Genomic DNA, 23,432 nt, shown 5'->3' with positions numbered 1-23,432 from the left:
CTTCATTTTCACTTTTTAATAGTTTTTCTTTGTTCTGAGAAACCCCAGTATATTCTCATATTCTTTCCTCTTTTCAAAATTCCCATTTCTGTTCTTGAAAGAAGTATTTTGTCCCTTTCCTCCTTATACATTTTATCCATTATTTTGTCACCCAAAGAAATTTACATTGGGCTATCTCGGTTACATTATTGGTTTTGTATAGATATGTCCTATCTTTATACATTTTTATGGTTTTGCAGTAAATTTTAAATCCCTCTGAGAGTTTGCATTGTAGAGTGTGATAAATCTTTTCTTTTAGCAAATGAACTTTTTCTAAATGAGGAAAATACAGCTCCTCCTAAATGTCTTTATAGCCCAAGTTTCAGTTGACTTTTTTATTTTTATTTTTATTTTTTCTATGACATAAATGTAGACCATTGACCATTTGGTTTGAAAGAGGTAGTCCTAAGTTTGACTAAAAAGGGTCTGGTTTGAGCTTTGTTCCCTCTGCACAAGTTAAGAGAAGATCCCCTGGAGGAGGAAATGGCAACCCATTCCAGTATTCTGGCCTGGAAAATCTCACGGACAGAGGAACCTGGCAGACTGCAGTCCATGGGGTCAGAAAGAGGCAGACACAACTGAGCACACACGCAAGTTGATTTTAAAATATTTCATTTTTGGCTGAAATACATACTCCTGATTTTATCAGTGAGAATACTACCCAGGCAGATCCAGCTTGCTCTGTTAACAAAATGTTTCTCTCAGAGGTGCTCAGGATAACAACACTACAGAGGAATGACGTGGTTAGTGCTGAATCCGTGACCTGGTCATTGAATGTGGAGTCAGCTCCCTTCGAAGAAAGCTTCAGGCAGAGATCAAGACTGGCAAGCAAAAACGTAGACATTTAAGCTTGTGGTATACCAGATTGATCAATACATTGACCAAGTGCTTGCTTAGTAAATAGGCTACCATAGGACTTTTCTTTTTATAGAAAATGAATACAAATGATATATCAAGTATGTCAATTTCTTTGTGCTGTATGAATGCAGATAGATTGATTCAAACTTGAATAAAAGCAGAGACTAATATAATGAACCCCTTGTATTACTCATCACTTAGCTTCAACAGTTTTGCAACTAATGGGTCATCTTGTTTTCTGTATATATCTCCTTCTTACCTGCAAATTATATATGTAATTTCATCTTTATATGTTTTATTGTTAGACCTCTTCTAGAAAAATCATAGCCAAAAGTTTTCATACAATGTTTAGGGGTTTCCACTTTCCCTGAGGCCTCAATTAAGAATGAGTACTTGAGCTAACTCATTTGGAAGTGGGAGAGGAAAAAAGATTTCACAGAGCCTCCTGTGTGATACACCAGTCAGCAAATGTCCAATGCCCCCAGATTCTTGTTTCTTCTCTTTTAATCTTACCTTTGGCATCCATCAGTGATATTTGAGTCAGAAAAAGATAAAAGGCTACGTGAAAGAGGCTGAGCTGCTGTCTCCTTTTTCCCTCTCCAGCTGGAGAAGGGAATGGCAACCCTCTCCAGTATTCTTGCCTGGAGAATCCCACGGACAGAGGAGCCTGGTGGGCTACAGTCCATGGGGTCACAGAAAGTTGGACATAACTGAGTGACGAACACTTCACTTCTCCTTCAGGGTGGCTTTTTCTTTCTTTCTTTCTTTTTTTTGAGACAGATGAGTTAAATGATCTAACACTGATTTACTTGAATGTGAAGACAAAAAATCCAGAACTAATAATAATGGAGGGCGTTATTAATTTATTGAGCATTTACTTCATGCTAAGCACTTTTCATGCATTTTACCACTTCAACTAATCAACAAAATGATCAACTACTAGGTAGGTAGTATTTGTGAACCCATTTTATAGATAGAAAAACTGAGGTTCACAGCATTTAAGCAACTTGCTTAGGATTTGAGGTTGAATCTCTCTGAGATTGTAGCCAGATATAAGACAAGGCTGCCTTTCTCCATTGCATTCTGACAATTGGCCATACATTAGCTTGTGTGTTCCAAACATGTACATGGGGTATTCTGCAACCATGTACACCATGTATAATTACTTTTGGTGTTGGTATGAGACCTTTCTTAGCATTGTGTAAGAAAGTTCTTTATTCTTAGATTTGATAGAAGCCAAAAAGCAGCTTGAGACAAGAGCTAGTAGCTCATATATCTCATATCCAACTATATCCTAGTAAGTGAATCCAAGGCATCATCAACTTTCATATAGGTAGCTACTGTTGTAGTTAATTCATTAAGTCGCGTCCACCTCTTTTGCGACCCCATGGACGGTAGCCTGCCAGACTCCTCCATCTGTTGGATTTCCCACACAAGAATACTGGAGTGGGTTGCCATTTCCTTCTCCAGGGGCTCTTCCCAACCCAGGGATTGAACCTATGTCTGCTGCATTGGCAGGCAGATTCTTTACCACTGAGGCACCTGGGAAGCCCGACATGTGGCTATTTATTGTTGTAGGTATTCAGTTCAGTTGCTCAATTGTATCCGATTCTTTGCGACCCCATGGACTGCAGTGCACCAGGCTTCCCTGTCCATTACCAACTCCCGGAGCTTACTCAAACTCATGTCCATTGAGTCGGTGATGCCATCCAACCATCTCATCCTCTGTCATCCCCTACTCCTCCTGCCTTCAATCTTTCCCAGTATCAGGGTCTTTTCAAGTGAGTCTGTTCTTCGCATCAGGTGGCCAAAATACTGGAGTTTCAGCTTCAGCATTAGTCCTTCCAATGAATATTCAGGACTGATTTTCTTTAGGATGGACTGGTTGGATCTCCTTGCAGTCCAAGGGACTCTCAAGAGTCTTCTCCAACACCACAGTTCAAAAGCGTCAATTCTTTGGCACTCAGCTTCCTTTATAGTCCAACTCACATCCATACATGACTACTAGAAAAACCATAGCTTTGACTAGACAGACCTTTGTTGGCAAAGTAATGTCTTTGCTTTTTAATATGCTGTCTAGGTTGGTCATAACTTTCCTTCCAAGGAACAAGCTTCTTTTAATTTCATGGCTGCAGTTACCATCTGCAGTGATTTTGGAGCCCAGGAAAATAAAGTCTCTTACTGTTTCCATTGTTTCCCCATCTATTTCCCATGAAGTGATGGGACCAGATGCCATGATCTTAGTTTTCTGAATGTTGAGTTTTAAGCCAGCTTTTTCACTCTCCTCTTTCACTTTCATCAAGAGGCTCTGTAGGTATAGGAGCCCCCTAAATATTCCTCCTGTGTTCACTGTTCCTTTACATCCATGTAACCGCATGGGTGATATTTTACAAATGTTCATCAAGTCTTGTCACTAACTTCTGTGCTTGAAATCTGCCCAAACCTTCTTATAAGTAGCAGAGAAGAATAATCAAATTCCTTTCTGAGGCCTACAAAGCTCTATAATATATGGCCCCGACCACCTCTCTCAGTTCATGCGCTGACCTGGCCACTGCCTTCGGTCTTGTTTATTGGTGTTATTCTCATTCTTCCAAGATGCCAAGCTACTTCCGGCTCAGGGTTTAAGCGCCTCTGATTCTCAACATACCTGGCTCCTTCCCATCATTTGCGTTTCAGCTGGGATGTGCCCACTGCAGAGTAGCCTTCTCTTCTCCCAGGGGCTTACTTTATCTTTTCTGCTTTGCACTTGTGTTGCTGTATGAAGTTCTTCTTTCTTTGTTGATTTGTTGCCATCGTGTCTGTTTCTGCTTCCCCAGCTTCAGTATGGCTTTTGTGGGGTCAGGAGTTCTGCCTTAGTGGCTGCTTTATCCTCTGAGCCTCCGTAAATGCTGGTTGAACGAATGGCTAGGTTGTTCGGTGGGGTAGTTACAATGCACCTGCACATAAAACCCTCAGTCAGAAAGTACTTGTGAGCTGCTGCTATTAATTGTTGAAGTTGTTCATTCTAGACTGGAATTCGCTTATCACATAATGTGTACAAGGAGTCTTGGGAATTGCCCGAGACAGTGCATTTCCTCAAAAACCAGGAGGACCTCCTTGGTCTCATGATCTAGGCCCTAAAGTCCGTGTTATTATGAGGCGGCTGCTTTTTGCCAGCTTTCAGCTCGTGTGGACTTGACCTTCAAACCAGCAGCATTCAGCTCTCATTTCTGACTGACCTTTTGCTTAGGCCCAGGGCAATGTTTTCATCTCTGTCAAACTTGACCACTGCCAGTTTCTTAAAGAGTGTCTGTCCTTCTGAAAAAGTTTTGCTGCTTGTGCCATAATGATCTCTAATACCCGATAAACGGCAAACAATAGGGGCATTTGGGGGGAGAAATGCTGAAACAAAAAGGCGTCTGCGATTTGGAGGCAGTGCTAAACTGGGGCATAAAAAAAAGTTATAGCACGTGGAATGCTGCGCTCACAGCTCCCATTGGGGTGGGGGCAGCTGGCCAGTCCTTACAATGAGCTCTTATTGTAAGAACACCACGGAATCACGTAATTGCAGCCCTTTACAAAACCGTAAAAATGTGTCAGACATTGTACAAACTCAAACAGTCTGGGCTTGATTGTTAGACCATAAAGTTCAAAAGTAGCAGGGTCTTTTTAGTCTAATCTAGTATTTAAAGAAAAAAAATTGAAGTGAGGCAGATTTCATCATTATATAATGCCTTCATGAGTTTATTACTGGTTTTCAAAATTTTTAGTAGAGAAATTCTGCCTGAATATATTTTTATTGTCCAGATCCACAGGCTTTAATTTTTGTGGAATTTATAGATTTTTTTTTCTTAATTACAAAATTAGTATCATATACATTATTGTTGTTGTTCAGTTGCAAAGTCATGTCTGACTCTTTGTGACATTAGAGAAAATATTTAAAAGAACCAATAAGATAATAGTCATCTATACTTTAATCATCCTGAGATAGTCATGATGAAGATTTTTGCTGAATGATTTTAACTGGTTTGTGTGTGTGTGTGTGCATATGTGTGAAAAGCATTTTAAATTCAATTTAGGGTCACAGAGTATGTAGTGATTCTAACTTGTTTTGTGTTCCTACTTATAAACTTCTCCTCTCATTAAATAGTTTTATAAAATACACATTTCACTGTCTATATTGTGTCCATCTGTTTGAGGGCAATTCCCTCCCTCACCCTAAGGACATTTACAATGTCTGGAGACATTTTTGGATGTTACAACCAGTGTTGAGGAAATGGTTCCATTGGCATACACTGGGCAGAGGCCAAGGATGTTGCTAAATATCCTGCAATACACACACAGCCCCACAACAAAGAAATACTTGGCCGTAGGGTCAATAGTGCTGAGGTTGAGGAACCTTGAACTCATATAGCTCCCTCATAATTACTTGAATGCATTGCTTTGTATTGATATTAATTTCCAATATTTTGTTATTAGAGATTAGTGGTTGGCATACTTTCTATAAAGGGCCGGGTAGTAAATACCGTATGCTTTAGAGGATGTAAGGTCTATTACCCAACTCCAGTCTAGTATTGTGATAGCTTGAAAACAGTTGTAGACTATATGTAAATTAATGAGTGTGACTATGTCCCACTAAAACTTTATTTACAAAAATAGGCAGTGGGTCCTAAGGTAGTAATTTGCCCTCTTCCTTTTTAGGTAATGCTCTGCTGGACCTCTGTATTCTTAAATCTTTGCCCTTATATCTGATGATTACCTTAGAGAAGTTGTGTGAAGTGTGAATTGCTAGATGATTGTGTACTTTTTAAAACTTAGTATCAATTTATTTTCTCACCTGTGTCATATGAGATTGTTGATTTAGTGTATTCTAGTCCCACTTATGCTACCATCGTTTCATCGGATTTGGAACTACCTCCTGGAATATGGAATGTGAAAGGCTAAGGCAGTTTGCCAATTTAAATGCCTTCAGGAGTCAAGCAGATTAATGAGTAAATCAGAGCCATTTTAAGTATCAGAATGAGTGATAACCGGAGATAAAATTGCCAACATATGTTGGACTATAGAAAAAGCAATGGAATTCCAGAAAAACATCTACTTGTGTGTCACTGAATAGTTGAAAGCCTTTGACTGAATGGATCACAGCAAACTGTGGAAAATTGTTAAAGATGTGGGAATACCAGACCGCCTTACCTGCCTCCTGAGAAACCTGTATGCAGGTCAAGAAGCAACAGTTAGAGCTGGACATAGAACAACAGACTGGTTCCAAATTGGGAAAAGAGCATGTAAAGGCTGTATATTGTCACCCTACTTATTTAACTTATATGCAGAGTACATCATGCAAAATGCTGGGTTGGATGAATCACAAACTGGAATCAACATTGCCGGGAGAAATACCAGAAACCTCAGATATGCAGAGGTTATAATGGCAGAAAACAAGGAAGAACTAAAGAGTCTCTTCATGAAAATGAAAGAGGAGAGTGAAAAATCTGGCTTAAAACTCAACATTCAAAAAACGAAGATCTTGGCATCTGGTCCCATCACTTCATGGAAAATAGATGAGAAGAAAGTGGAAGCAGTGGCAGATTTTATTTTCTTGAACTCCAAAATCACTGCAGACAGTGACTGCAACCACAGAATTAAAAGACGCTTGCTCCTTGGAAAAAAAGCTATTACAAACCTAGATAGCATATTAAAAAGCAGAGACATCACTTTGCTGACAAATGTACGTATAGGCAGACCTGTGGTTTTTCCAGTAGTCATGTATGGGATGTGAGAGTTGGACCATAAAAAAGGCTGAGTGCTGAAGAATTGATGCCTTCGAACTGTGGTGCTGGAGAAGACACTTGAGAGTCCCTTAGACAGCAAGGAGATCAAACCAGTCAATCCTAAAGGAAATCAACCCTGAATGTTCACTGGAAGGACTGATGCTGAAGCTGAAGCTCCAATACTTGGTCCACCTGATGTGAAGAGCTGACTCATTAAAAAGACCCTGATGCTGGGCATAGGATTGAAGGCAGGAGAAGGGGGCGACAGAGAATGAGATAGTGGGGTGGCATTGTCGACTCAGTGGACATGCGTTTGAACAAGCTCCAGGAGATAGTGAAGGACAGGGAAGCCTGGTGTGCTGCAGTCCATGAGGCCACAAAGAGGTGGACACAACTTAGTGACTGAACAACAAGAATGTGCAAAATGAAGAGCCAGAGTCACATCAAAGGAAGGCACCTGCTTCTCAACTCTGCCCCCTGCTGGCCCACTGTGTGGTTGTTCATGGTTGCTCGGTCTTGCTTTGTATTCAGAGAAACCAGACATCCAAATTTTACTATGAAAACTCCCAATTTTTTAATTAAATACTCTATAGGCCATTAAGCCATACCTGTGGACTGTGCCTATGCGCCACCAGCTTGAGGACTTCTGCTTTAACTGTGGCTTATCAAGAGGTCTACAGTGGAGTGAAAGTCGCTCAGTTGTGTCTGACTCTTTCCGACCCCATGGACTATACCGTCCATGCAATTCTCCAGGCCAGAATACTGCAGTGGGTAACCTTTCCCTTCTGCAAGGGATCTTCCCAACCCAGGGATTGAACCCAGGTCTCCCGCATTGCAGACAGATTCTTCACCAGCTGAGCCACAAGGGAAGCCCAAGAATACTGGAGTGGGTAACCTATCCCTACTTCAGTGGATCTTCCTGACCCAGGAATTGAACTGGGGTCTCCTGCATTGCAGGCAGGTTCTTTACTGACTGAGCTATGAGGGAAGCTAGAGATAGAGACAAGTGTCCAGGCTGCTGGCCATGTGTGTTAGACCCTCAGGGCCCTAAGCATCATGAATAAGAGCTAGAAGAGTTGGCAGTCTTTGGGTCTGCCCTCAGAGAAAAGGAAGTTTTGTAACTCAGATTAGGGAGGTGCACTGTGAATCATCTGCCTGTCTTGGAGATATTTCCTCCAGGGTTTTCTGAATTAGTCAAGAAGAGAGTCAGTCTACCACTTCTCCATTCCCTCAGGACATTTCCAGAATCTGTCAGGACCCTAACTTCCAACCTCTCCAAGGCCGTAAAGTCTGATGCCCTTGTCCTTAGTTTTCTAGTCTCTCCCCTCTTTCATGCATTTCAGCCCCACTGCCTCCACTCAATCATCGATTCTCTACATATTTGCTGAGGTCCTACTATGTGCTGGGCCATGTTCTAGACACAGAGAACAGGATAGCGGTGGGTGGAGATCACTGGCAGGGAGGGGTTTGGAGTTTCTAAGTTCTTAGGATGGTTATGGGAGATAAGATCAGACAGAGATGACCCCATGACGGAGGGGGAGGTGGGCACAGTGGGCTGGAGTCTTCAAACTTTGTTGTGGATAAGAATCTACCTGGAGAGCTTGTTAAAACATCAATTTCTGATCCTCACTCAGAGATTCTAATGCATCAGTTCTGGTGTGGAGCCCAAGAATGAGCATGTCTAACAAGCCCATGGACAGCTCTGGTGTAGGGACTTGTAGGCCATTGTAAGGAGTTTGTTTTCCTTCAGAGGTAAATAGGGAGTCATTGGTGAGGGGTTTTTTGAGCCCAGGAGTGGTATGATCTGACATGTTTTACAAGGATCACACAGTATATTGAACATAGGCTTCAAGAGAGCACATAATAGGTGGAAGAGTCAAGAGGCTTTTCAGTCACCCAAATGTGAAATGATGATGGCCTGGATCAAGTGGTAAGAGTAAAGATGATGAAAATTAGTTACATTCGGGATATATCCTGAAAAGAAAACAGTGCCTCTAGATGGATTGGATGTAGGGTGTGAAGGAAAGAAATGAATTGAAGATGATAAAGATGAGCACAGTTTTGGAAATGAGCATCTAGGCTGACCCAGATGAAGGTTTGTATTTATTTTAATTTCGTACATTTCAACATAATGGAAGAATGGGCTTGCCATCTGCTAAGATGGAGAAGAGCATGGCCGGAGCTGATTGGGAGGGGAGGGTGTCTGCAGTCCTCCCAGTGGAGTAGGCCGGTGGAGGTGACTGTGGAGTTCAGGGCATCTGAACCAGGCATTGAAATCCAGGAGCCTGGCTCATCACCAGGGCTGTGCTTGCAGAGAGAGGAAGTCAAGCTCTGAACCTTAGGGTGCTCTGACATGTAAGAAGGACAGAAGAGGAGAAAACTAGAAGAGGCCACTGGGAAGAAATGATGGAAGAGGCAGCAGGAGAAAACCCAGGCACGTGTCAAACCCTGTCGAGAAGCAGCCAAGGAAAATGTGTGTCAAGAGCCTCCTTGCTCTTCCCTGAACACGAGAGGCTTGTTCATACCTGAGGGCTTTTGTACTTTGCTGGGTTGCTCTTTCCACCCATCTCCTAGCTCATTCTCTTTCCCCAACTATAGACCTGTACTTAAATGTCACCTCCTGGGTGAGGCTTGCCTCTTGACAGCCTGTGTCTGATGAAGACAGTTGCCTGGCGTCTGGCTGGTAGACAGTATTTGGTGAGTGAATGGTGAGGATATAACTTTTGATAGGAGCAGAAGCTGAGGGGAATATGTATTAAAGCCTCGCCTTCAGGATGTGGTGTGGTTTATGGACCAGCAGGGGAGACTTCCCCTGGGAGCTTATTAGAAATGCAGGATCCTGAGCCCTACCCCAGACCTACAGAATCACACAGCACTTAACAAGATCCTAAATAATTTATTTAGACATGAAGACTTACACCTAACCCTATATTTAGTTCTTTTTGTGTTTGGCAAGAGGACAATTGGGTATACTCTGAATAGTAGCAATTCAATATAAGAGGTTAAACCCATGAACATCTGAAGAGTCTAGAGTTCCTTCTGTATTTAATCAGTCGTCATCATATGATTTTAAAAAATTGTGAGAAGAGGCTTTCAAGAATACTTTATAAGCCATCCAAGTGATTTCTTAGCTTTATTTTAAATTGACCTGAGCTAGGAGTGAATATAAAATGCACAGCATCAGGTACATGTTTTGATTGAATGAATGCTAATTCTGTTTTCTGTGTTTAAAAAAAATCCTGCTATATTTAATATGATATAACCGTGCATAATGATTTATATGGTCCTCAGAATGCAGGACCTATAAATGCATGGTTTTCTCTTAAAGTGAGTAATGGATTAAGTTTATTGGGTCTTGCTGCTTCTCTTATAGGAATTTGATTCTGTAAGTGGTGTTTTTAACGTGGGATTATTCATACTCTGCAGGCAGATGGCTGCTACCCTTTAATCTCTCATATTTCTATTTGGCTGAGATAAACACTTGATGTTCTTTTAATACTCAGACCTTGGGTTTATTTTAGTCTGAGAGAGAACAAATAATATAGGTACTATGAGTTTTCTTACAGTAATACTCCCCCCCCCCTTTTTTTTAAGACTGCTGAATATTGTTTGTCCTAAATACCAAGCATGCCCACTTTGCAGTTTATAGTAAGTCTTCTATTTTATAGGTAATTAGTTTAGGATAAGAAGCTTGCTAGGAACTTTTGGTAGCACCGTCTACTTTATTCTATTATAACACCACAGTTTTAGAGAAATAGATTTGCTCTCCTTTCCTCATGTGCCCATTTCCTACGCATCTGTCTGAATTCAGAGAGCCTACAAAGTAGTAAGACAGGAAATGGTGATAAACTGTGCAGACCAAAAACAATGCAATATAAATGCATGAATATTTTAGCATGCATAGGATATGGGAGTACACTCCTGGATGTAGTTTTATGTTTGTCTCTTTACTCATTTAAAGTCCTTGATGGAAATTGATCAGCAGTGAAGGAGTTCCGTCATTTGTTACTGGGCACAGGAGGCAGGGCCCTTGGTTTGTTTTCTAAACCTGGCGAACCTTTTCACTTTTCCTTTTAGAGTTTGTTTTTGTTTTATAGCCTTTAAAATAGGGATAATTAAGCATATCCTCTGTTCCTTTGTCCATTTATTTGGAAAAACAACTATAAAATTATTTATGCAAATTGTATTTCTCTTTTGAAAAAAATCACCTCATTCTTCAAATCTTGCTGAAACTTCACCATAGTAGGAAAACTGAATTCTAGATTGGTAAAACTTTCTTACAGAGCAAGGATTGACATTTTCTCTAAAAATCCAGATAGTAGATATTTTAGGCTAGGAGCCACGTGGGTCCGCTGCTATAGTGTGGGAGCAGCCATGGACAACATGTCAACGAATGGACGGGGCTGTGTGCCAAGGAAACTTTATTTATGGACATTGAAATTTGGATTTCATAAAATTCTCATGTATCATGAAATATCATTCTTCTTTTCATGATTTTCAGCCAGTTAAAACTGTAAAAATCTATTCTTAGTGTTTAGGCCATGCAAAAGCAGAGAGCAGGCCTAATTGGGCTGGTGGGCAGATCTCTGTGATAGGGAAGAGGACCTGGCTGTATCAACTGTAGTCACTTATTTAAGTACTGATCTTTTTTTTTGTTTTTGCTTATGATTTTAAAAAATTGAAGCGTAGTTGATTTACAGTGCTGTATTAGTTTCAGCTGTACAAGAAAGAAAAATCTGAAAAAGAATATATGTGTATTCTCTTCCATTACCGGTTATTACAAGGTATTGAATATAGTTCCCTGTGCTATACAGTAGGACTTTGTTGTTTATCTGTTTCATGTATAGTTGTGTGTTTTTGGTAATCCCAGACTCCTGATTTATCCCCTCGACCCTTGCTTTTCTTTTTGGAAAACCATAAGTTTGTATCCCATGTCTGAGAATCTGTTTTCTGTCTTTTAAATATGCTCGTCTGTATCTTTTTTTTTTTTTTTTTTTTAGATTCCTTATATAAATGATAAGGGCTTCCCAGGTGGTCCTAGTAGTAAAGAGCCCACCTGCCAATGCAAGAAATGTAAGAGACATGGGTTCAGTCCATGGTTTGGGAAGATCCCCTGGAGGAGGAAGTGGCAACCTACTCCAGTGTTCTTGCCTGGAGAATCCTGTGGACAGAGGAGCCTAGCAGGCTATAGTCCATGGGGTCACACAGAGTCAGGCATGACTGAAGTGACTAAGCACATACAACTGATACTATATGGTGTTTGTCTTTCTTATCCTTATTGCTGCCTGTGGCATTATATTATTCTTTTTAATTACTGAGTGGCTCAGTGATCAGTGCAAAGAAATAGAGGAAAAAACAGAATGGGAAAGACTAGAGATCTCTTCAAGAAAATTAGAGATACCAAGGGAACATTTCATGCAAAGATGGGCACAGTAAAGGACAGAAATGGTATGAACCTAACAGAAGCAGAAGATATTAAGAAGAAGTGGCAAGAATACACAGAGAACTGTACAAAAAAGATCTTCATGACCCAGATAATCATGATGGTGTGATCACTCACCTAGAGCTTAAACATCCTGGAATGTGAAGTCAAGTGGGCCTTAGGAAGCATCACTACGAACAAAGCGAGTGGAGGTGATGGAATTCCAGTTGAGCTCTTTGAAATCTTGAAAGATGATGCTGTGAAAGTGCTGCACTTTGACATGTCAGCAAATTTGGAAAACTCAGCAGTGGCCACAGGACTGGAAAAGGTCAGTTTGCATTCCAATCCCAAAGAAAGACAATGCCAAAGAATGTTCAAACTACTGCACAACTGCACTCATCTCACACGGTAGTAAAGTAATGCTCAAAATTCTCCAAGCCAGGCTTCAGCAATATGTGAATCATGAACTTCCAGATCTTTAAGCTGGATTTAGAAAAGGCAGAGGAACCAGAGTTCAAATTGCCAACATCCGTTGGATCATGGAAAAAGCAAGGGAGTTCCAGAAAAACATCTATTTCTGCTTTATTGACTATGCCAAAACCTTTGACTGTGTGGATCACAACAAACTGTGGAAAATTCTGAAGGAGATGGAATACTAGACCTGCCTGACCTGCCTCTTGAGAAATCTGTATATACAGGTCAGGAAGCAAAAGTTAGAACTGGACATGGAACAACAGACTGGTTTGAAATAGGAAAAGGAGTACATTAAGGCTGTATATTGTCACCCTGCTTATTTAGCTTATATGTAGAGTACATCATGAAAAACATTGGGCTGGATGAAGCACAAGCTAGAATCAAGATTGCTGGGAGAAATATCAATAACTTCAGATATGCAGATGACACCACCCTTATGGCAGAAATTGAAGAAGAACTAAAGAGCCTCTTGATGAAAGTGAAAGAAGAGAGTGAAAAAATTGGCTTAAAACTCAGCATTCAAAAAACTAAGATCATGGCATCTGGTCCCATCACTTCATGGAAAATAGATGGGGAAACAGTGGCAACAGTTGCAGACTTTATTTTTTGGGCTCCAAAATCACTGCAGATGGTGACTGCAACCATGAAATTAAAATATGCTTACTGCTTGGTAGGACAGTTATGACAAACCTAGACAGCATATGGAAAGCAGAGACATTTACTTTGTCAACAAAGGTCCGTCTAGTCAAGGCTGTGGTTTTTCCACTGGACACGTATGGATGTGAGAGTTGGACTATAAGGAAAACTGAGTGCCGAAGAATTGATGCTTTTGAACTGTGGTGTTGGAAAAGACTCTTGAGAGTCCCTGGGACTGCAAGGAGATCCAACCAGTCCATCCTAGGAGGAGATCAGTCCTGAGTGTTCATTGGAAGGACTGATGCTGAAGCTGAAAGTCCAATACTTTGGCCACGTGATGCAAAGAGTGGACCCATTTGAAAAGACCCTGATGCAGGGAAAGATTGAAGGCAGGAGGAGAAGGAGATGACAGAGGAAGAGATGGTTGGATGGCATCACTGACTCAATGGACATGAGTTTGGGTAAACTCTGGGAGTTGGTGATGGACAGGGGGGCCTGGTGTGCTGCAGTCCATGGGGTCGCAAAGAGTCGGACACAACTGAGCGACTAACTGAACTGAATGCCTGAGTAATATTACATTGAGTCTGTATACAACATCTTCTTTATCCCTTCATCTGTTGATGGACATTTAGGTTGCTTCCATGTCTTGACTATTGTAAACAGTGCTGCTATGAACATTGGGGTGCATGTATCTCTTTAAATTAGAATTTTCATTTTTCCTGGATATATGCCCAGGAGTGATTTTGCTGGATCTTATGGCCACCCTGTTGTTAGGGGTTTTGTTGTTGTTGGAGAAGCCTCCATGCTGTTGTTTGTGGTGTGTATACCAGTCTACATCTCCACCAACAGTGTAGGAGAGTTCCTTTTCTCCATACCCTCTTCTAGCATTTGCATTTGTCTGCATGTGGTTTTGATTCTTCTCTCCTAGGTCAGGATTTGTATGCTTGCTGTCTTTCTTTTTTGTTAAGGAGAACTTTGTCCAGGTTGCAGTGAAAACATTGCTGAATGAGATCTTGTGTTCTGGGCCGTTGTTTTCATTCATGGTAATATTATAAGTGTGGGACTGAAAAGAATCTTGTCACCTCTCATACATGACCCTGGGCAAGACTTTGGGTGAGTCATTTCAGAATGCTAGCCGTTTCAGAATGTTCTCTCTTTCATCGTGTTCTCAGGGATGATGGTTACATTAGTGACCATCTCTGTACGTTGTCCTTTAAAAATAGTGTGAAGAGAATAGCGGTTTGGGGGGTACTGTGTTGCGTGTGCTTCGTCACTCACTCGTATCCAACTCTTCGCGACTCCCTAGACTGTAGCCTGCCAGGCTCCTCTGTCCATGGGAATTCTCCCGGCAAGAATACTAGAGTGGGTTGCCATGCCCTCCTCCAGGGGATCTTCCCGATCTAGGCATATAACCCAGGTCTCCCTCATTGCAGATGGATTCTTTCCTGTCTGAGCTGCCATGGAAGCCCAAGAATACTGGAGTGGGTAGCCTATCCCTTCTTCAGGGGATCTTCCCAACCCAGGAATGGAACCAGGGTTTCCTGCATTGCAGGCAGATTCTTTACCAGCTGAGCAACCAAGGAAGCCCTTGGGGGTGGTAGTGGATAGCATCTGATTGAATTACAATCCATTTTAATATTTCTTTTACTTACTGAACAAAAGAACATATTCTCTGTCTAAGCACAAAGTGAGAAATCTAAAAGCTTTGTTGACTTGTTCAAAAAGTAAAATCCATTATAAAGTAAAGAATTATGGGAATATTCACTCAATTCTATTTTTATTCTGATCTACAAATAGTAGAGGTAATAGAAGGGCAGTGGATATCAATCAGATGGGGATTTTTGTTTCCTTCGGTGAATTCTTTTGTCAGCCAATTTGATGGTATCTGCAGGCACCATCTTACACTGATGTGCTCCAGGGTGTCTTTAGAATGAAACCGATGGGAAATAGCCTGTCAGTGGCACCTGGGAAGTGGTGAAACTAAACTGTGACAGCTAGAAAGTGATTCATTCCCATTCTTTTGCTATCAGTTCAGGATCTGAATGAAGGAGGGAAAAAGGGAAAAAGACAGTAGTAATAACAGAAAAGTTAAGTTTCAAAGCCATTGGATTTTTGCCTTTGACCCAGATAGCTCACGTACTTACTTATGTGAAATATAAGTTATGTCAATAAAATATGGTGTTTTGATAGAGTGAGAAGTAATCCAGCTTTATTTTGTGGTCTGCACTTCAACTTCTCAACAATACCCAAGTTTTGGCATCTGAATTCTATAATACAGTTGGTTTGAAGGACAAAAACCTACAAAAATTACCAGGAAATCATACCGATGTTTAATGCCACATGTATTTTCATTTGCATCCCTGTTTGGCTGTTTAAAAATGAATGAGAGGAAAATCACTAACTAAAAATCTATGGTTTAGGACAGTTGAAGACAGAACATTACATTTATATGGCTTTTAACATAGAGAAAGGAAAGACTTCCCTGATGGTCCAGTGGTTAAGACTCTGCGCTTCTAATAGGGGTCGAGGATTTGATCCCTGGGCAGGGAACGAAGATCCCACATGTACAGTGTGGCCATATAAAGCGGTCAAAAGACTATAGTATAGAGCCTCATAATAATGTTATGGAAGTTGAAACTCCAGTACTTTGGCCATATGGTGCGAACAGCCGACTCATCGGAAAAGACCTTGATGCTGGCAAAGATGGAAGGCAAAAGGAGAAGAGGGTGGCAGAGGATGAGATGGTTGGATATCATCACTGATTCAATGGACATGAACTTGGGAAAATTCAGAGATAGTGAGGGACAGGGAGGCCTGGCGTGCTACAGTCATTGGGGTCGCAAAGAGTTGGACATGACTTAGCGACTGAACAACAACAAAAGCAATGCTATGAGAAATTAGGGTAATTAGTGTTTTTAAATTGAGGCAAGCAAAACACACAGTGGCTTTGTTATATACCACCAACAGTGGGCAGTAGCATGGCTAGGATGGGGTGGCTACAACGCTATAGGTAGATCAGAGCTTCTCAAAGTGTCATCCGAGAACCCTGGGGGTGTCCAAGACTCCTGCCATTCCACCAGGTCAAACCTACTTTTATAATAATAACAAAATGTTATTTTCCTTTTTTTTAATGCTCATCTCTCAAAGAGAATACTATGCCATTTTATATTAGAGACTTGAGCATCCTTGGATTTTGCTATCTGCAGAGGTCTTAAAACCCATCCCTGTGGATTCCAAGGATAACTCTATACAGAAGAGTTTAACAGAGGCTACATAATGTATTACAGTATCAATGTTCTCATGTCCAGCGGACTATACGCTAGTGAGCTATCTTGTGTTTTAAAAATTTCTGTTTTAATTCCTAAGATGATACATACAGATAGATATAACCCACATAAACACAAGAAATTCAAGAGTTTAAAAGTGTCCTAAGGCAAAAAAGAAAATTTGAAAACTGTTGTTTGAGATGGATTGCTAAGCCTAGTAGAAGTGTGGTTTCATTTAATGCCAAGAACACCTCTAGCACGCAGGTTCTGTTATCACCCTTATTGAGCATATGAAGTAACAAAGGCCTGGAAAGGTTAATATCGTGCAGAAGGTCACATAAGTAGTAAGGTGTGAAGTCTGAATGTGATCCCAGGTTTCTAATACTTAATTCTTCTGCTGACTGTGCCACCACGCACGATGTGCCTCTCAGAGAAACACCAGGAATGAAATGGCCTATATTTGATACTAATTTTTCAGAAGAAGAACTAACTTTTAAGAACCTCGGTGCTCCTGGATTCTTGGGCCCCAGAATATAGAAAGAAGGAGTCTCCTTGTGGACAGCATAGAGCAGAGACCACATTTCTGTTGAGTCCTACCAACAAGTGTGTTTGATTTGTCTTGTACAGTATGAAAAATCAAACAATTAGATGTCATTTTCATAATCTGGGAGTTTTCATTGAAAAAACAAGTTCAGGTTGCAGGCTAAACTGAAAAATGGAAAAAAAAGTGTAACTCAACTGGAATGGTATTCCCACAGGGCCACAGTCAGTTACAGATTATGTCAGCTGTTTTTTTTTTTTTTTTAAACATGAAGCACATGTGCTCTAATTTGCTACAGACCTCACCAGTCCTGTGAGGTCTGTGTATAACCCCACAGATCATGACCTCTTTATGTTACCTGTTTAGGTGTTGGATTGGTGATGTCTGGGGATGTTCTGTCTTCTCCATAATGTTTATAGCCAGTTTGTTCTTAACTTAAAAAGACACTGACAGTAAAAGGGAAACAATACTGAGCACCCACTCTGAGCACCCCAACCTGGTTATAGTAAAGACCTTACTGACAGTGCTGAATAGACGACAGGTTGCTTTTTTCCTTACTAAAGCCTGAAATTCTGATTCATTTAAAGAATAAGGATCTGCCAGTGAATTAACATTTATTTTTAAATGTGCAGCCGTTTCTTTTTTAAGTGTAATAGTGAAATAAGCACATTACACCCATTGCCCTCATTTTATGTTTATTTTAGTAATGTCTATTGTCCTCATCATTATCATGTCTGGACCCTTTATGAAACTTAAAATGTTTCTGTGCACGTTAGATCAGTCATTTGAAACAACTTGAGATTGTCAACTAAAGGGCTTTATTAGCCCGGGCATTTGGACAAAATTATTGAATTTCAAATTCTTGTACTTAAAAGCATCTCACCATTTCAGCAAGTGCCTATCAGCCATTATCACAATTGTAAATATATATCTGTTTGTGTTTTTCGTCCTTTGCTTCACCCCAGACTCCCAGTGTCATAAAGCTGACAATTATATCTACTTGCTCACAATGTTCATTCTTTGCCTGGAACAGGATTAGCACATAATAACATTAAATAATGGAATGAATAAATGAGCCAATATACAAATACACCAGTTGTGTATATGATAAATGTTATTCTTCTCTAGCACCAAGAATTACATTAAAAGATTTTCAGTGAAAATTGTTATGCTCCCTAATTTGAGGACTAAATTGGGGAGATGTGTATTTCTTATTTTCCACGTAAATATATATCCGAAAGTGCCTCTGTGGATATATGTATTTTTCCTTTTCTATTTAGAATAGCTCCCTCTTTTCCTGATGCAAGATCAGGAGGAAATTTATTTATCTATCCAGCTAAGAATAAGATGCACCTTGAGACCTGGATGCAAGGTGAGACTGCTGAACTCGAAAGTTCATCAGGGACTCCCGCATAATAAATGCCAGTCTTTCTGTGTTTGGAAGGGACCGAATTACTCAACCATTAGAAAAGTCTCTGTGTAGCTTTTAGGCAGTGTTCTCCAAAGAGGGCATCTAGCTCTTAACCTATTGCTGAAAGAGAAATAGCATTGTCTATTAATACTGCTGGAACTAAAGATGAATAGTGAATTGGCCTTGATCTGACAGTGAGTTTGACTTTGATAGCTCATCCCTTAAAAAAGGTTCTTTTATATTTATGAAAAAAAAAGCATGACGTCAAGCTGGGTGGGATGGGGGGGTTGATATCAATATTTAAGAGCAAACTCATAGGGCTTCCAAAAAAAAAAGCCCTTTGTGTGAACTTTTTTTTTTTACATGCATAACTAATTAGCTTAGGTTATTATAAGCAGGGCTGCTGTGATGAAGTTTCCGGTGGTGTCTTGGGACACCTTGTTTGTAGTGCTTTCTCTATGCCAGTCTACGAATCGGAATTACAGAGAGTAGAGGGAACGAATAGTCTACTGTTTCTCGTTGGATTGGGGCCACCTAAAACGTGGTTATGCTGGAAATGCTAGAATATAATCACTATCAGGTGAGCTTTATTCTTATATTCAGCCTCTGAAATGTACTTAATAAATCGAGTGTTTCACCTTTTCGTGTTACTGTTGCAGACACACAGTTTTCAGTTGGTACGTGTCTTCCCATTTAATGTTGTTTATTGTTTGATGCCATAAGCAGTGATCCAATGTAGTTGTGAACAGGGTAAATATTAGTAGGATTTTTTCCCCCTTGTGCGTGGCTGTGTTCTCCCCATGACTCCTATTCATAGCTCGTAAGATTAAATTGTGTTTCTCAGGGAAAAAGTGACTATATTGAGTATCATTGATTTTGTTTAAAAGCTTCATATTCTCTATTAATGTCTTATAAGAAACAAGGTGAAAATATTTGGGTGGCTTAATAAGCATGCCTTTAAAAACACGTCCAAAGGGAAAAAAAAAAAAGAAAAACAAACAAACACATCTATAGAAGTGTTTTCTGTATTTGAAAGAAACTACTTCATGTGGAACTGCTTTTTATGTTGAGTTTAAGGTCTTAATTAAAATGTTGAATACTCATGTCCAAATGAAAGTGGGAGGAATTAATCAGCAACTGGTTGATTTAATCATCAGAATGTTTCTGTTTATGTTCTACAACCGTTTTATAGTTGTTTCTAAAGGAGGTTTTTTTTTTTTTTTTTAAACAAAACAGAAAGCTGTTATATTTTCCAAAGAAAACTGAAATAAGTTATACACCTTCTTCTGGATTATTGTTTTGATCTTAATAAACTCTTTCAGGTGTGTTTGAGAAAATTATTGCCCTACAGATAGTTGCAGATTTTTAGCTATTACGCATGAGAAGAAGGGCACAAGATTTTAAAGAGATGGACCGTTAATTAGCAGGGAAATGAAACCAGGCAGGGTATTAACCCAAATCCGAAGAGTTAGCCTTTAAACTTCAGTAATAGCAAAATCCACCAGCACAGTGCCTGGTACCTAATAGGGGCTTAATAATCTATTCTGTTGGCGGACTGGCCTGTCTCATGTTTGTGCCTGAAAAGAAGAGCTGTCCAAAACTCACCAATAACAACACTTTCTTCTCTTCCCTCCATGGCTATGTTCAGGTGCAGACCCACCTCGAAAACCCCACCAAGTACCACATACAGCAAGCCCAAAGGCAGCAGGTAAAGCAGTACCTTTCTACCACTTTAGCAAATAAACATGCCAACCAAGTCCTGAGCTTGCCATGTCCAAACCAGCCTGGCGACCATGTCATGCCACCAGTGCCGGGGAGCAGCGCACCCAACAGCCCCATGGCCATGCTTACACTTAACTCCAACTGTGAAAAAGAGGTAATTCATGTCTCCTCCCCTCTCCTTTTTCTTACACTGAATGACTGTCTGTTGGATCTCCCTCCTGCACTTGACTGTGGACTCTAGCCTGTCCGCGTGGCCACCTTCACCGGCCTTTGTCCCAGACTCCCCATGCTAGCTGTCATCCTCCAGCCTCTCCTCCCCATCACTGGCTTACTGGGTTATGGCTCCGGGCAGGGGACTTGGCCCCCTCGGAGCAGAACCCGGAGGCGAGGACCCTTTGCCTCCTATCCCGTTTCCGCTTGTTAGCTGAGTGTTCTCTTCCATGCCTTTCCATTTACAAAGCATTGAAAATGCAGGGAGAGAAGGGAAGGTGGAAAAGGGGCAGTAAAAATAGAAAAGGTGTCGGACAGGCAGTTTAGAAGTTCCGCTTGCTGTGAATGTCTGGAATATTATTTTTATTTCTCCCTGAGCTGGAAAGGAAAAACAAAAAAAAGCACAGAGTGTGCATGGCTGGATTGGAAGAATATAGTACATGAGAATCTACCAGAGAAGCAAAGATTTCCTTGCTGGGTGAATTCAGTTTCCTTAATAAATTGCTGCTGCTGGTGAAAGCTACTTTTTTTATAAAGGCTGGGTTGGAGACAAGACTCAAACATAACTCAAAGCTAATTGTGGCACCAAAATTTGAAGCGTACCTAAAAGGCAAGTTGTGACTTAGTGCCTGTTATTTCCAAATTATGAGATGATGAGCATCATTTTAATGGAGTTTGACTGTCCTCTGAAATGTTCACGTGACTTCAGAGGTAACCCTTCTAAAGTTTGGTTGATTTTAATTTCTAGAGGGACTAAGTCTTCTCCCTTTTGCCCAAACCAACCATCTTATTTTTCTCTGTCCATGCTTGTCATCTGTCAAACTGATTTGATGGAAGTTCTTCCTTCCTTATTTCATTTCTTCACATTCCACTTTACTGGAGAGCTTAGTTCATCTTGTTGCTACGCCATCAACCTCGTGTGAATATGTCACTGAACAGTCATTTGCAAATCCAAGTCATGGGCTGATTTTGCTTGTGTTTTTGCAGGGATTTTATAAGTTCGAAGAGCAAAACAGGGCGGAGAGCGAATGCCCAAGTATGAACACACACTCACGAGCATCGTGCATGCAGGTACTGAATGACTTGGCAGCCCAAGGATATAACACTTTGTAATGAGGATCTATATTTGTGGCTCATCACACCTTCCTAATGACTTTGGATTTTTGCAACCCCCCCCCATTGATCTTTTTTTTTTTTTTTCAATTGAGAAAGCTATGAGCGGTGCTGTTTTCTTCATTATGTCTCATGATTTAAAAACTACTAGGGAAATGATACTAAAATGTATATTCCCCTGAGTTGCTGTAAGGTGTTAAACAGTGCTTAAAATACATACATTTTAATAAATAAAATGTAAACTGCTGTACTTCATTTAGATACCATCATCAAAGTATGTTATACAAATTTATGGGTTAGCAGCTTGGCCAGAATATCTGTAAAACCAAGATGTGTGTATGTTTTTGAGATCTATATAGTTTTACAAAATGAAATCTCATGGAAAATATATTTGGAAACTTTATTTATTCATTTAATGATAATTCATGAATATTTTACCAAGCAATGAAAAGTTCTTCTGTGACATCCTGTTTAATGGATATATAAATTATGTTGCATCCATATATTAATTATATTTGTATATTTTAAATGTGTGTTGGATATATAAGAGGAAGAATTTTTTTTTTTTGCTTTTTATCAACATGTATGACTCTTTTCATAAGAGAACAAATTATTTAAAAAATTCTCTCACACCAAAGCCACTAATTTCCTTTCCCTGAAAAAAAAAAAAAAAAGATTAAACATTTACAAAGAAAGGTTGCTCATAAGTCTTCTGGCCCATTTTCCAGTTTACCAGTTCACATGGAAAGTCATCTCTTAAAGGTATAGTTGGTGTACCTGGAAAGGAAACAGTACTGGCAGCTACTCAAAACTGACCTCCGTTTATTCTCCTCTGGAGTCGCTCAGTGACACTCATTTTTTGAATGTATGCTGTATTCTTGGCACTGTGAGCACTTCATATGGTTTGTCCTGAAATCTCACAAGAATCCATTAAGGGGCATGAGTATTATTAACCCCATTTTACAGATTGGCACACTGTGACTCTTAGAGATTAGGAGCAGTGATCCAAACCAGAAAGCGGGAGAGCCAGGGTTCTGACAAGCCCCATGATGTTGAAGCCTGTCTTCTTTAACTGTGGCGAAAAGGCACACAGGAGCATCCCTCTGAGTTCTGAGATTTCACTGTGTACTTGTGAAGCACTAAGACCCAAGCAGATGTTTGCATGCACACACACGTGTGCACACACACATACACACACAATACACACACACCAAGTAGATCAAATACATAAGATGTTTACGAAGAAATGTTTTCACAGACTTGTCTTTGCAACTGCTGCAATGCACATGTAATCACTGTTGTTTATTATCGTGACTGATGTTTTGGTACTTCAGAAATAAAATTGATCTAGAGGGAACGTCAGCTCCACGACTGTAATGATAACCTCGTCCTGGTGCTCTCCTCCGGGAGTGCCAAGCTCACTAGCAGGCATACAAGGAGAGACTTAGTTTACAAGTCATTGTAAGATTAGTGCAGGGCTAACCAGTGGCCTGGGAGCCACAGTGCCCCGCACACCACTATGGGAACAAAAGGTTGAATAGCCATCCGTGGGTTTTTTTTACTCCAAGGAAGGTGTGGGAAATGTACCGGATGTAAATTTAGATGAGAAAAGGAAAAGGCAGCTATCATTCAAGATGAAGTTTCCTGGTTCCTCTTTCCTGTTTAGGGCAGGCAGTTTTATACAACAGTTGAAAGCATAGTTCAAACTGTGGCTCTAACCTTTCTTCGATGTGTGACTTTGGGCAAGCTGTTTCTCATGTATCTCACCTGAAAAGTTGCTGTAATAACAGCACCTCCTCTGGTAGGGTTATTGTCAGGATAGATGAGTTAGTCCGTAAAAAGCCCCGAGCGCAGTGGCTGGTACCTAGTAATCACTCAGTATGTGCTGGTTGCATATATCATCCTCCTCTCCGCCTGTTAGCATTAATGGTCTTCGATAATGTACTCCTTTGGAGAGGAAGAGGACAGTTATCTCTTAGACTCTAACTAAAGA

At 40.4% G+C, this 23,432-nt stretch overlaps 1 protein-coding gene across 5 annotated transcripts in view; it reads left to right on the top strand.

Annotated features, from left to right (window-relative positions):
- The window catches only part of MITF (melanocyte inducing transcription factor), a 228,130-nt gene that overhangs the window by 173,969 nt on the left and 30,729 nt on the right, over nt 1–23,432 (top strand). For 4 of the 5 annotated variants that reach the window (XM_043885247.1, XM_043885246.1, XM_043885249.1 and 1 more), the window contains exons 3-4: nt 20,043–20,270; nt 21,314–21,397. In XM_043885247.1, coding sequence (XP_043741182.1) covers nt 20,043–20,270; nt 21,314–21,397 — 312 coding nt within the window. The remainder of the gene's footprint in view (nt 1–20,042; nt 20,271–21,313; nt 21,398–23,432) is intronic. The other variant, XM_043885250.1, reaches the window with a different exon arrangement.

Source organism: Cervus elaphus, chromosome 24 (genome assembly GCF_910594005.1).
Source record: "Cervus elaphus chromosome 24, mCerEla1.1, whole genome shotgun sequence".
NCBI classification, from domain to species: Eukaryota; Metazoa; Chordata; class Mammalia; order Artiodactyla; family Cervidae; genus Cervus; species Cervus elaphus.
The sequence above is the reverse complement of the archived record's forward strand: the minus strand, read 5'-3'. Positions and strand labels throughout refer to the sequence as shown.